The sequence below is a fragment of the Platalea leucorodia genome (genome assembly GCF_965183815.1).
Source record: "Platalea leucorodia genome assembly, chromosome: 14".
Lineage (NCBI taxonomy): Eukaryota > Metazoa > Chordata > Aves > Pelecaniformes > Threskiornithidae > Platalea > Platalea leucorodia.
This window is the reverse complement of record NC_138836.1, coordinates 2,933,293-2,946,515: the sequence shown is the minus strand read 5'-3', so window position 1 is coordinate 2,946,515 and position 13,223 is coordinate 2,933,293. Positions and strand designations below refer to the sequence as shown.

At 45.4% G+C, this 13,223-nt stretch overlaps 2 protein-coding genes across 2 annotated transcripts in view; one reads left to right on the top strand and one right to left on the bottom strand.

Moving 5' to 3' along the window:
* Nucleotides 1–1,851: 1,851 nt before the first annotated feature.
* LOC309597279 (ankyrin repeat domain-containing protein 40-like) lies at nt 1,852–9,795 on the top strand (the record flags this gene model as incomplete). Its single annotated transcript, XM_082326537.1, has 6 exons — nt 1,852–1,920; nt 2,051–2,283; nt 5,487–5,635; nt 6,708–7,181; nt 8,069–8,250; nt 9,517–9,795. The coding sequence occupies 6 exons, from the start codon at nt 1,852–1,854 to the stop codon at nt 9,655–9,657; spliced, it is 1,248 nt and encodes a 415-aa protein (XP_082182663.1). The 3' UTR covers nt 9,658–9,795.
* Nucleotides 9,796–12,859: 3,064 nt separating this feature from the next.
* The window catches only part of ABCC3 (ATP binding cassette subfamily C member 3), a 51,147-nt gene continuing 50,783 nt past the window's right edge, over nt 12,860–13,223 (bottom strand). Inside the window, exon 31 of the mRNA XM_082327060.1 lies at nt 12,860–12,976. Within this exon, the coding sequence (XP_082183186.1) occupies nt 12,868–12,976 (109 nt within the window). The 3' untranslated portion in view covers nt 12,860–12,867. The remainder of the gene's footprint in view (nt 12,977–13,223) is intronic.

Below are 13,223 nucleotides of genomic sequence, written 5' to 3'. Positions count from 1 at the left end.
GAAAAGGGCCTGGGGGTGCTGGTCGACAGCCCCCTGAACGTGAGCCAGCCGTGTGCCCAGGTGGCCAAGGGGGCCAGTGGCATCCTGGCTTGTGTCAGGAATGGTGTGGCCAGCAGGACCAGGGAGGTGATGGTCCCCCTGCGCTGGGCACTGGGGAGGCCGCCCCTCGAATGCTGTGCTCAGCGCTGGGCCCCGCACCCCAAGGCGGCCATGGAGGGGCTGGAGCGTGGCCAGAGCAGGGCAGCGAGGCTGGGGCAGGGGCTGGAGCACAAGGCTGGGGAGGGGCGGCTGGGGGAGCTGGGGGGGCTCAGCCTGGAGAAGAGGAGGCTGAGGGGAGCCCTCATCGCTCTCTGCAACGGCCTGAAAGGAGGCTGGAGCCGGGGGGGTCGGTCTCTGCTCCCCAGGAACAAGCGATGGGACGAGAGGGAACGGCCTCAAGCTGCGCCAGGGCAGGGTTGGGGTGGGTATTAGCAAAAATTTCTTCACGAAAGGGCTGTCAGGGCCTGGCCCAGGCTGCCCGGGGCAGGGGCTGGTCCCCATCCCCGGGGGTATTTAAAAGCCAGGCAGACGTGGTGCTCAGGGACATGGGTTAGTGATGGGCTTCACGGTGCTGGGTTAACAACTGGACTTGATGATCTTAGAAGTCTTTTCCAACCTCAACAATTCCATGATTCTACTATGTCATTGCGTGTGCGGCCACTGAGGGGCCCAACAGGCGAGGAGGCCCCACCACCGGGGAATAACGCCACAGAGCAACACCGCACCGGTGCGCAGCTGGGCGTGAGGGACTTAGGAAGTCTACCGACATGTTGGGGGGAAAAAAAGTCCCTCAGGTCTAACCTAAATCTTACTGTTTGATCTTTGAACCAGTTTCTGCTCATTTTGTTGGGTTTTTGTCCTTCCTAGATGTGACTTTGTACCTCATCTTTACTGAATTTCACATACCAATTTTCAGCTATTTCCCAATTTCTCAATCATTTTGAACATCCTAAGTGCATGAAATTAATTAAATTTTTAATTAAATTACACTTTTTTGAAGAGCCTGAAGTCTGTATTTGTGCTGATCCTGTAAACCCCACGGGACTCTCAGCGGCCTTGCTCAGAATTGCCGAGGGCTTCATCCAAAGGCCAGCGTTACCTGCGGAGTTCCCTTTCGGAAACCTGTCCGTAACACCTCCGTTACGCAGCGCTGTAAGGCACTACAGAGTTCTTCCAAGCTTTGCAAGTTTATAATGATTTAACAACCCACCAGAACTGATGGGAGAGTGTAATTGAAATCAATGCGACACAACTCGGATGAATTTTCATTCTTAATATCCTGCAGCCTGGGTGTTGGGGGCGGGATGGGAGGCGGGTGTTTGCTTTGGAAAACGGGGGCAGAACTGGGCTGTTTCAGCTGCTTTAGGTTGTTCCGATGGCATCAAGCAAACAGGTACATCGCAGCCTAACTCCTGCGCGTTTCCCCGGCGCGCCGGCATGGTCGCACGGAGCAGGCGAGAACAGAAGTGGCTAGGTGTCTGGCTGGAGTTTGAAATTATTATTTTGACTTTTTAGAGTTGTGAATTTTTTTACCAGCTCTTCTCTCTTCCCGTAACTTGGTTTAGGACAAATCCGCAACGATCAAAACCAGCTTTTCAAAGGAAATAATGCAAATTGCAAGCAAATAATGCAAATTACAGGAATTACCTGTAATCTGTCCAGTTGATTTGCAGGCAGATGTTGATTTTTTTTGGTTTTTTTTTGTTAGGGATCAGTTAATTTCGCTGAGAACGCTCAAAGACGATGAGGATTTCTTAGGACAACCGCACGATTCCGGAGCCTGCAAGAACAACCATCAGGGCAGGAGAGACTATGATGCAAGTGTGGGTCTGGGGCACGATCGCCAGCGCCCTCCGGAGCGCCGCGTCCCGCCGGTGGCCGGTAAGTCCCCGGGGCGGAGCGGCCGCGGCTCGCCGGCGCGGCTGGCGGCCGGAACTCGGCGGCGGGGCCGGGGTTGTCACCGGTAATAGGGTCCCCCGGCGGAGCGCGGCCCGGACCCCGGCGGGGGTAGCACCGGGCGCCGCTCTGCCGCCGGCGGGGGCCGCGCCGTGCCCGCCGGTCCTTCGTGAGGGCCGGCCCCGGCCCGGGGGCGGCGGGGGGCCGCGGCGAGATGGCGGCTCCGGCCGCCGAGCGGGAGCGGCAGGAGCGGCTGCGGGAGGCGGCGGCGCTGGGGGACGCGGAGGAGGTGCGGCGGCTGGTGGAGCTGGGGGTCAGCCTCAACTCCCAGAACGAAGTCAACGGCTGGTAAGGCTCCCGCCGCCGGGCCCGGGCCGCTCCTCGGGCTGCCCGGAGCTAGCGCTGCCTGGGTCCTCGCTTTCACGTGAAACACAAATCGCTTTGAATTCAGAATGAAATGAAAAGGTCGATCCGCTGCCGAGCGCTCCGCTCTTCCACGGGGGAAAATGGGGATGCGGCTGATAACCGCCGTTACAAACGCGCGGGCCCGTCCCACCTCCCGCTCGGGTCCTGTGGCCTGTGCTGCTTTTCCAGGTCGCTCTGTTGTTACTTTATATTGTACTTTCTATTGCCTTTTTTTTTTTTTTATTTCCCCTGGAAGGGCATGGTGGCAGCTGGAGACACCACGGGCAGTCAAAACGCAACCCTCGCCTTGCCAACACGTGTTCATAGAATCACAGAATCGTTAAGGTTGGAAAAGACCCTTAAGATCATTGAGTCCAACCGTTAACCCAGCACTGCCAAGCCCACCACCAAACCATGTCCTCGAGCACCACGTCTGCCCTTCTTTTAAATCCCTCCAGGGATGGAGACTCAACCACTTATGTGGTTCACTTATTGTGTTCATGTCTAACCAGAAATATTTTCTATTAACTCCTAAATCAGGTTTGAAAATGACTTTCCCTTTCAAGCCGGGAACTTGCAGGCTCTTTCAGTGATAAACGCTTTGGTTTTGACCTCTCATTCAGATGCCACCTGACGACACTAAACCCGAGACTTTTCTGTAATAGGCACTTGCACAAGCGGGACTCTACACGAACACACACACACACAAATACGTTATTTGAAGCAGGATTTACAGAAATGTGCAGGCATTTTTGGAGACTGTTTCCCGTAAGTTCAATTCAGCCTGTATTTACTGTGCTGTACCGTGCTCGAAGTTGTAATTGAAAATAGGAAGAATAAAATTAGGAAAGGAGCTAGACTTAAAGATGAAAGTTCGATCAGCAGTTTTGAGAAGCGTGGGACACTTGCAACTTGAGGTTCAAATTGTGGTGATTAAAATTAGAACTTGTGAAAATTTAAGATAACTGATTCATAAGATGTTGAATTATCTTAGTTAGATAAACAGCTGGTTGTCCTCAAAATGAGTTTGTATCTAAAACTGGCGCTGATAAAGAAATCTGTCATAAAATCAAATTATTTAAAAAAATAATGACCTGGTAATTTTTAACTATGGCAATAAATGGATCTTCGCTGTTATTTAAATTTGCTTGTAGAATTTAAATTTCTCCCGTGAGCTTCTCAGTATGCCTGATGCTAAGAGGTGCAGAGTACTTACATTTTGATGCGTGTGAGGTCCACGGGTAGATGGTACCTCTGCATGAGCCACGTGAAATGGGCAGGATGGATCCCAAAATCCCAGCGCTATCGAGGCTTACACGCCTTCGCCACAAACTCAACCTGCAGATGTTACGCTCAAAGCAAACACGGCCACACTGTCGGCGCTTTTTCCCACCGCTTTGGTCCACGCTAGCGTATGACGTGGCAACGCGCTACTTCGGAAGTCACGCAGGCTATTCACGCTCGTTTCACAAGGGGATATTTGTGACAAGTTCAGAAAATAGTGCACAGAAAAAACCAAACATGGTCTGAGTTTCATGCAGCTCATCTCGGATTCCATGGGATCTTTGGTGTTAAAAATTCAGGAATACTTTCTGCTGACAGAATTCTTTTTTCCTGTTTAAAAATGGCACTTTCTAGTTGAAATGCACAGCCCAACCTTGGAGAGAAAATAGAGGAGTTTACAATATTGCTAGCAATATCACCTCTGAAACAGGGATTTTGTAGCACCTTTCCTAGGATAGTCTGTGAAGAAAAATAAAACGTATACATACACTTACATTCATGTCTTTTCAGTTAGATCCAATTCTATGTAACCTCTTGCTGCAGTGACTGGTCTCGTTACCTTTAATTCAGAGATACTTTCTGCCATCAAGGTACATTGATGTTAATGGGAAGAAAGTGTAGAATTGCGCCTTTTGTTTCTGCTAAGACAGGTTTATTAAGTCAAAATATGTCACAGTGAGCAAGGTTTTGCAAGTCACCTTGTCTTCCCTTGGTTTTATCTGATTTGTATCCCTCCAAAGATCAGATTCTCTCTTATTCTCCCTTATATCCTTCTATACAAGAAAACTGGAATTTTGTATAGAAGGTTGGGAGTTACTGGTCAAGATACAACTTTGCAGTGTAATGACTGTCTCTCTTTCTTAAAAAAAAAAAAAAAAGGTGGAAAAAGCTTTTTGGAGCTAAACTTTCAACTGAAACTTCCCCCCCTTTGTTTGTTATTTATCTCTGCTTTATTTTATTTAATTCTTTAAAAAAACAAAACAAAACAACTTGGAGAAGGGTTAAGTGTGTTCATTTTTCCAAAGAGTTTCCTTCAGCTGGAGCTAGAGAATTAAAATAAAAGATGAAAGCTAAGGAAAGGTCAAACATCGCTAGAACCTGGGATAGGGAAGAATGGCAAGACTGAACAGCGAGTTACAATGTGTGAGTCTACTGCGTCCCTAACACTAAGCACTAAATAAGCTCAGTAGCTTTTAGGCTGTTTCTTTACTGTGTCTCCCTAGGTCAGCAACTGCAAATAATAATTAAACTAGAAAAGCGATGAGTTCTGTGCATCAGTTACAGATTGCAGAAAGCCAGTTGTCTGCAGATGAAAGCTTGAGAACTGCTGGTGCAGCAACTGGGCAAAGAACTATGCTTCCAAACTATGCTTCCAGTATTTTGAACATCATTTACTTTCCCAAAAGTGCAAGTCATTGTGCTGACAGCACAATGTGCTCTTTAAAGAGTAAAAACAGCATCCCAGGGAGGTATCCCTATTAGCGCACATACACGCACAGAAGTGTTTTAAGTTCAACTTACTCTTTCAAAGATTAAAGTGGCATACACAAGCCTCCTTCTAATATTTATTTTTCCAGACAAGTTAGTAGCTTAATAAATGACAAATTGAAAAGATTTTGAACTTTAAAAATACTACTGTGGTAACTTGGTACCAAGAGCATTAGAGCAAGGGAAAACTACATCAGCAGGTGTCACTGCAGGCTCCAAAACCAGGGTAAATTTCCAAGGAAGACCGCAATGAAAACCTTTTTATGTTAGTTATGCATTAGGTCTTGTTCTTCTCATGGGCAGCAAGAACGAGTGGAAGTTAATCTGCCGTAATTCAGGATTTCAAACAGTAACTTAACGTTTTCCATGTGCAGGACTTGTTTGCACTGGGCTTGTAAACGGAACCATGCGCCGGTGGTGGCTTACCTGCTGCACGCCGGTGCTGACAAGGAGATCCTGACGAAGAAGGGAGAAAGGCCGGCGCAGTTAACGTCAAAGAGGGAGATAAGGAAGATGTTGGGAGGTAAACCTATTGGCTAGGCGATACGATTGTCAAAGCCTGTAGCAAAAGGCTGTTTAAAGCACGTACGTTCCAATCTTTATTTTGCATGTGAAGATACTGTGTTCGGGTTTTAGTAATAACAGTGACTTGGTTTCTAGAGCGTTTACTTGGTAAGAAATCCAAGTGTAAGAAAAGACAATTACCCACAAATTCTATATCCAGCTAGCCAAACTTTTTTCTAAATACTGAAAAATTAGAAAAAACGTGTTTTGAAAAATGCCGTGATTAAACCAGTGACAGATGCAGCTTCCTATTTTCAAAAGGGCAACAGGAGAAAACCTCTCAAACTTGTATGAAGCCCTTATATGAGCAACTCCTAATTTTCCTGATGTTCTATGGAGCTTAGGCACTGTGTTGAATAAATCGAAAATGAGCAGCCCAGAGAAACAGCTCATTAAAGGACATCAGCAGAATATTTTTACTGTGTTTTTGTAACTGTTGGAGCGGAGTAGGCTTTGCTGCTAGAGGTGATAAGTAATTTGAAATGTGGTCAATTAGCAATCTCCTTCCTCCCCTCTGTATTCCCTTGTCTGTTTTTGTTTTCATTATTGTCTCCCAGCTGTTGAATTGGTAACGTTTCAGCTCTCCCAGAACTGCATGTTCTTTTCTCTTTATCCCCTGCCTTAATATCGAACAGCATATTACCCTTTGTTTTTCATTGCCTTATACATTATGAAGACGATAGCATTATACCACCAGAGAGCATGTTACAACATGCTGCCTACGGATTGAACCAAACCAAACCAAACCAAACGCATTGTAGCGTTTAGAAGGAAACAGCACCCCCAGAATTACTGGACTCAGACTCTGCTTTTGTGTTTGCTGTATTGCAACACCTGAGCATGGTTCTGTTTACTGTAGAAAAAAGGTGGAGTGCTTCTTGATTCATCTTTTATCCCGTGATGCTTTTAACGCTCCACTCCCTCCTCATGAGAGAGGGAAAAAAAAAAAGCAGCCCCACAGTGGAATAGCAATACTTCTTTTTTTTCCCCTTAAATCAGACTTGGAGAATGCTGGTTTGTTTGTTTTACAGTGGAGGATGATGAACTGCCAGACGTAAAGAAGGATTCAGATCTGCCAATCATCCCCAATTACCTGGCGAACCCACCTTTCCCTTACGTTTATAACACCATGAGTACCAGCGTTCCGGACCCCCCGGTGAATGGGAGTTTCTCACACTTAGAATTGCAAGATACCGACTCTTCTTCCCTACCCGATGCGGAGACTCGCACCCGTGCATCGTTACAGCACGGGAACGCTGCTCCCGAAGCGGCTGGCAACGGCGGCGTGCCGCCCCTGCCCGGGGGCTGTGCTGCACCACGACACCCAAACCCTCGCCCTCAGAAAGGCCCGGTTTACCAGGGATCTGTCTCCTGGAGCAGAAGTCCCCCTTCGCCAGTTGGATCAAACCAGTCCGTCCCTCAGCAGGAGAACGGCTCCTCTGTGGGGCCTGTGCCCGCATTTCAGCCCGTTTTCTTCACAGGAGCTTTTCCACTTAATATGCAAGGTAACAGTAAAAGTCTTTTCTCGCTTTGTCTCAGAACTTCTGTCACCTCGGACAGTGAAAACGGACTAACCAGGGTTGCGTGTAGTCACAGCGCTTCCAGGGATTTTCAGCTTCCCGTGCTTAAGCATTCAGGAAACACTTGAAGAGAATTAGAGGCAGATACCCTGTTTCTGCTGGAACTGTTATTAAAATATTAATGAAAACACTTGCTGTTTGTCTCAAATGCCGTAAAAGCATACAGGCACCAGGGTAATCTAATTCTCTAAATAGCGAACTCCGAGCTTCAAACAAAGAACGTGAGTACGCAGCCAGGGAGCTCGAGAGAGAACCTCACGTGGCTCAGCGTGCAGACCCGAGTCTGGGGTGCACTACTGCGTGATCTGCCGTTTCTGCAGGCAAATATTGCCTGGGAAACCTGGAATTCCCATTTCAGTTCAGAATCTCATTCTTGAAATAGAAGCTGTTCTGATGCCGTGAATTAACAAAGAGAAATTAAAAGAATCCATTTGAATCGTAGTGCCTGATGACCAAAAGAATTAAAAAAAAACAAACCCAATCTTGGATTGCTCAGGAAATTGATAACCAGTATAATCTTCTGCTTTTAAGTTAGTGTAAATCCAGTAAGGTGAGCATTCACGCAAGGTTCATACCTGCATACGCACTGCATTAGATTTGTGATGATTTTTTCATGTAAGTTGATGCAAGTCAATCTAAGGAAGACTGTGGTCACACAAACGCAGTTGTTTGCTTTCCGAGGGCTCTCATATTGTTACAAACGACACAAACGAGGTTAACAGAACATAGGAATACCTGGAAGTTAGTATAGAGATATCTTTTCCAATTCCTTTCTACATCTGCCTATTAACGTACCTCTTTATTTCCAATAGAACTGGTGCTTAAAGTTAGAATACAAAACCCCAATCTTCGAGAAAATGACTTCATCGAAATTGAACTGGACAGACAAGAGCTGACCTATAAGGAACTGCTCCGAGTGAGCTGCCGTGAGCTGGGTGTTAACCCTGAGCACGTACAGAAGATCAGAAAATTACCAAATACAATGTTAAGAAAGGTAAGAACTCTACATTTTGAAGTGCAGTAACTTATAAAAAAGATTTTTAGGTTACCATTAAAAAGGAGTAATTTGTTGGTCACCTGCATAGGCCCATGTTGGAAAAAAAAACCCAAAACGAACCAAAAACCTCACTTCAATTTTCAGCACTTACTTAGTAGTTGGGTTTTTTTTTTTAGTAAAAAGGTTCTCAAGTTTCTTGATCATTTCCTGTCATAAACATTGGGCGTTGAGCCCAATTCATATCTGATTTTGCTACTGTGGTCCTCAGTTCAGTGCAATACCACAGCACTGACCCGTCATCAGCACTTAAAGGCCTGCGGGACTCGAGTGAGTTCTGCTAGTTCGGTAAGGACTGTATGCAGCCCTTTCAAAAACCAGAAAGGTGCTTCAGAATTATCCTGAGCGCAGGTCTCCGAGCGTAACTGGCTTTTCACTTGCGTGACACTCATCGGGGCAGCAAACAGAAAAGGGCCCTGCTGACCTGTTTTACTGATTCACCGCTGACCTTTCTTTCACTCTCCAGTCCCTCCAGAGCATTGCTGGTGTCAGTCGGGGAGCTAATCTGGTTAGTACTAGATTGATAGACTTCACTACTGCATCTTCACTGACCGTGAGGTGACTTAGTCTTTGTTAGTCAAGAAGTGGGGGAAAAAAAGACAGACATAAGCCATTCTGTCACTTGCCGCCTCCGGTTGTTGTCGGAAGGACTGTTTATTTCCAGCTCTGATTACTTCAGGCTCTGTGGGTAGGGCTGCAGGACACCGACTGTTCCGTGAGGCGATACCAAACTGATCCCGTTGGGCCCTGCTGCGGCGGGGCTCGGAGCTGGAGCCCGTGCTGTGGGAGGGCGCCTTCCGCTGCTGCCTGAAGACCCTGCCGGAGCCGGTGCTCCCGGGGCGTCGGGGGGCCGAAGCTGCGCGCGTAGAGGCAAGCATCGATTCGTCAGCTGCTAGGAATTACCAAGGGGGGGAAGGAGGAGCTGGGGGTGGCACGCAGTAGGTCTTTACAAGTGTAATTCCACTAACCACTTGCACTCACCATCAGTACTGCACTCCTAAAAACAGACATAAGTGAGCAGCTGAATAGGATCCTGGAATAAACATAAGATGCAACAAGATGTCTGCTTTCCAGTCTACTGTAAAGAACTGTCATATTTATGGATAAATACATACCTTTTGTTAGTATGAGCCTATTATTTTAACTTACCTCTGCAAAACCGAACAGTCGGTTTATCACCTAACAACTCACTGTATTTATTTAAAGGACAAAGATGTTGCAAGGCTACAGGATTTCCAAGAACTGGAGCTTGTCCTAACAGTAAGCGACAAAACCTTACTTTTCAGAGTCCCCACGCTTTCTGAACGGAGCGGTTATAACAAGAAGGCATCAGAACTGACATATTAATTGTTTAAAGACTAAAACAGAAGATTTGTATCTCCAATTTTAACGTTACGTTTGACATACAGTATCTATAAGGGCTAACGATGGGAAAAAAAAAATCTATTTTGTTAACCTTGAAATAAACTAAAGATGTTGCGCACAGTTACAGCCTCTAGTTAATCTAAGAGTAATGAGTCTGATATGAAAGTAGCTTAATGCCAAGGAAGTATTGGTAGAACTATCTGTTAATGCAACACTTTTCCTTACAAAAATCTCGGTGTACTGCAGAGTTAGCAGCTCTCAGGGAAAGGCTTACCTTAAACTGTTCCAATAATTTGTTTGCTATAAAATAGCAGAGGTACTCAAGCTAAAGAACCTGCCACGAAACCCATTTAATATTTGTACTGAGTCCTTTACCATTACCGTTCACTTTCCAGATCATGTATTTTAAGCCATCTCTTATTTAGAAGGAAAAAACAGAAGGGTTTGAATCCGTGGAAGAAGCACAAAACTATGTCTAGTTTAAATACTATCAAGTGACTTATTACCTGTGATTTCTTAATCCCTGTTTACACTTTTCCCTATTTCTCAGGTTGAAAACAAAAAGTGATAGTAATTATCCAAATCATAAATATGCTCTCAACCAAAATCCCTTTTATTGTTGTCTGTCAGTACACAGTATTGACACGTGCAATTTAAAATACTATTTTTGTTACTGTATTGAACACATTTCTCCAATGCTGCTTTCATTTCCCCTTCTAAAAGCACAAAAATTGTAATTTTATTTTCCTTTTACCTCTACATTCCTGAGAAAGAGCGCATCTTGAAACTTCAAAGTTGCCTGTGTAAAAAGAAACTAGTGAAACGCCCAGGGTTTTCTGGGCTGATATTAAATCTTGATGTTCCTATGCAATGTATTTTCTTTTTTTCCAATGACTTGTGTTTACTCACGCTGCTTGCTGAAAAACCACTTTTCCTGTTCCTGTTACGTAAAATTCAGAATTAAGACTACTTTGCTAAGAAATTCTGGAATAAATAAATTGGAAAGTATGTAAGAGCTGGATTTGATCTAATTTTTTAGGATTTTAGTATTTACTCAGTCATCTGCATTTGAGGAAGAGTTTGTTCTGGTAGCCTGACTACGAACTGAAGTACGAGATGTAACAGGCAGGCAGAAGGTACCCAACTGCACCGAATTCCCCGCTTTTTCTTTGTCTTCCCCCTCCCTTTCCCCCAGTTTCTTTGGAAACTGGAGCAACCAAAGTATTTTATGGTCTTGTCTAAAAATTGAGAGCCCGTTAGCCGGACCTGCGAATGGGATTTACAGAAGTTTGTTCCTCCCCTGCAGCCAGGGCGGTCACCCCGTTAGAGCTGACGCCACGGGAACTGGCGCCCAGACTTACCCCTGCTCTCTCTTTCTCGTCCGGCGAGGAGTAAGTACTTTGTGCGTGGGGAAGCGGCTTCCGCAGGCGTGACTGGGCGCGCAGGAGGGAGCCCTCTCCCAGTTCCCTCGTAGGCGGATGTCCAGTGTTCACCTGGAAGCACAGATCCACGCAGACACCCCCAGGTCCTGCGTCCCAGTTAGCTAGCCTGAAGCTCAGTCTCCGAAGGCCAACAGAACATCTTGTCACAACAAAATGGCCTCTTCTGAAAAGGGCTGGAGGTCAAATGCGATCTGAGTCATTGGCAATATCTATTTTTTATACCAAATTGCTGGCGGTGCATTAACTTCTGTATAGCGGAATAGCAGAACTGTTGTTCCTCGGATGGCGCTTTGCCGATCGCGCTCTCCCTGGCACAGAGCAGGCAGGGATTAGGCATCGGCTGTGGAAACGCCAGCTAAAGCCGCGCCGGTACCGGGATTAACCAGCCAGACCCGCTCGAGAAAAGCTCCGCTCCTGGGGTGATGCCTGCGTTGTTACGCTGATTATCTTGCACAGATGCTGATCGCTATCTATGCATCCAGAGGAATATTTTTATACCTTATGCAGTTTATACGTAGAAGATACTATTAACACTCCTAACAACAAGTGTATAACCGTGACATCACGGTGTGTGATAAATAATTCATCACTTTGTGCTCTGCTCTATGAAATGTTAATGTCAAATGAATGCTTGGCTGCAGACTCTTGTTTCTATTTAAGAAGCATTATTTGTAAGAATTAATAAATGATTATTTTTGTCTTCTCAAAGTTTTTCTGACCTTTACTTATGGAACAACAGGAACTTTTTCTTGCCGGGTAGGTTTCTAGCGTGCTCGGTGGAGGAAGTGAACAACTAAAGCAAAAGACGTTCTATCCGATTCTAGCAGCAAATATTGTTTAAACACAGTACTCCCCTTATCTGCGGAGGCTTGGTTATCAGTTATAAGGTAGATATTTATTTCTGCAAAAGAAATCACATATTATGTCAGGTGATTAAGTGTGGAATGAGATAAATTATATACACATCCGCTCAGCACGCATGTTCAGCTTAAGTGGAGACTTACTCATAGTGACTTTATACGTGAGAGAGAAAGCAAAATTGGAATCCTTCTGTGCCAGTCCTGGCCCTGCAGGCTTACGTGGAGCCTACTAAATCGGCAGAAATGGTGTAGCTAATGGTTTCTATAAAGCTGTCTGTAGGTTTAGTTTTAAATACACGTTACTTGTAATTCTTATGCTGAAGAGGAATTTTTTAATGCTGGAGTTGCGCTGGGCAGGGATAGCAGAGGTCCCGGTAGCTCCCAGCCTGGAAGCCGGAGCCTTCCACTCCCTCGTCCTGGGGGAAACGCCGGAAGGAGCAGCTCAGGGATCACGCATTATTTCACTATTTTTCAGCCGAGTCACTGCTTAACTGGGCCTGTCTTTCCACTTCAAAACCAATGAATCCTTGTGCAGAAAACAGACCAAAAACAGGTGTGTTTTGTACCATTAATATAATTTACTAATTATAAACCTGAATACAGTACATATTGCCCTGTCATACATACATTTTCTTGGCAGAATGTTTGGCATTCTTTGGGGAAAAAAGCATATAGGAAAATACTTTATGTATATAGAAAATATTTAAAAATATAAAATTCACTTTGTGGTCCTCATAACTGTAAAATACTTTGTTCACATATCACAAGTTCAGTCTACTACAAAAACTGTTTTGTAAAGTACAGTACATTCACAAGTCACTTTTGTGGCAAGTCAGTAATATTAAAAAAACCCCAAAAAACCCAAACCAAAAACCCAAGGGGTCGTCTTTTCATGCTAGTCCAGCGTCTTTGGCCATACTGTAGAAAATACCCTTTGACGCTATAAGGCTTGCGGGTGTATCGAATTCGGCTATGGTCCCGTTGTCTAGAACAAGAACCCTGCGCAAAACAAAAGGTGGTGGGTGAGGGGGAAGACAGGTTAGAGAATTCCTCGCAAGAAACGCGATATCCCTTTCGGTAACACAGCAAAGTGCTCTAATCTTTGCCTTGCCTTTGTTTTGCTCAGTCATTTTCACACCTTGAAACACAACAGATGATAAACATTCTCCCTGAGCTGCCCTTTCATTTAAAAAGGTACAGGGCAGTCACTGCCTCCCAGGGATAATAAGACAGGGGGGAAAAAAGT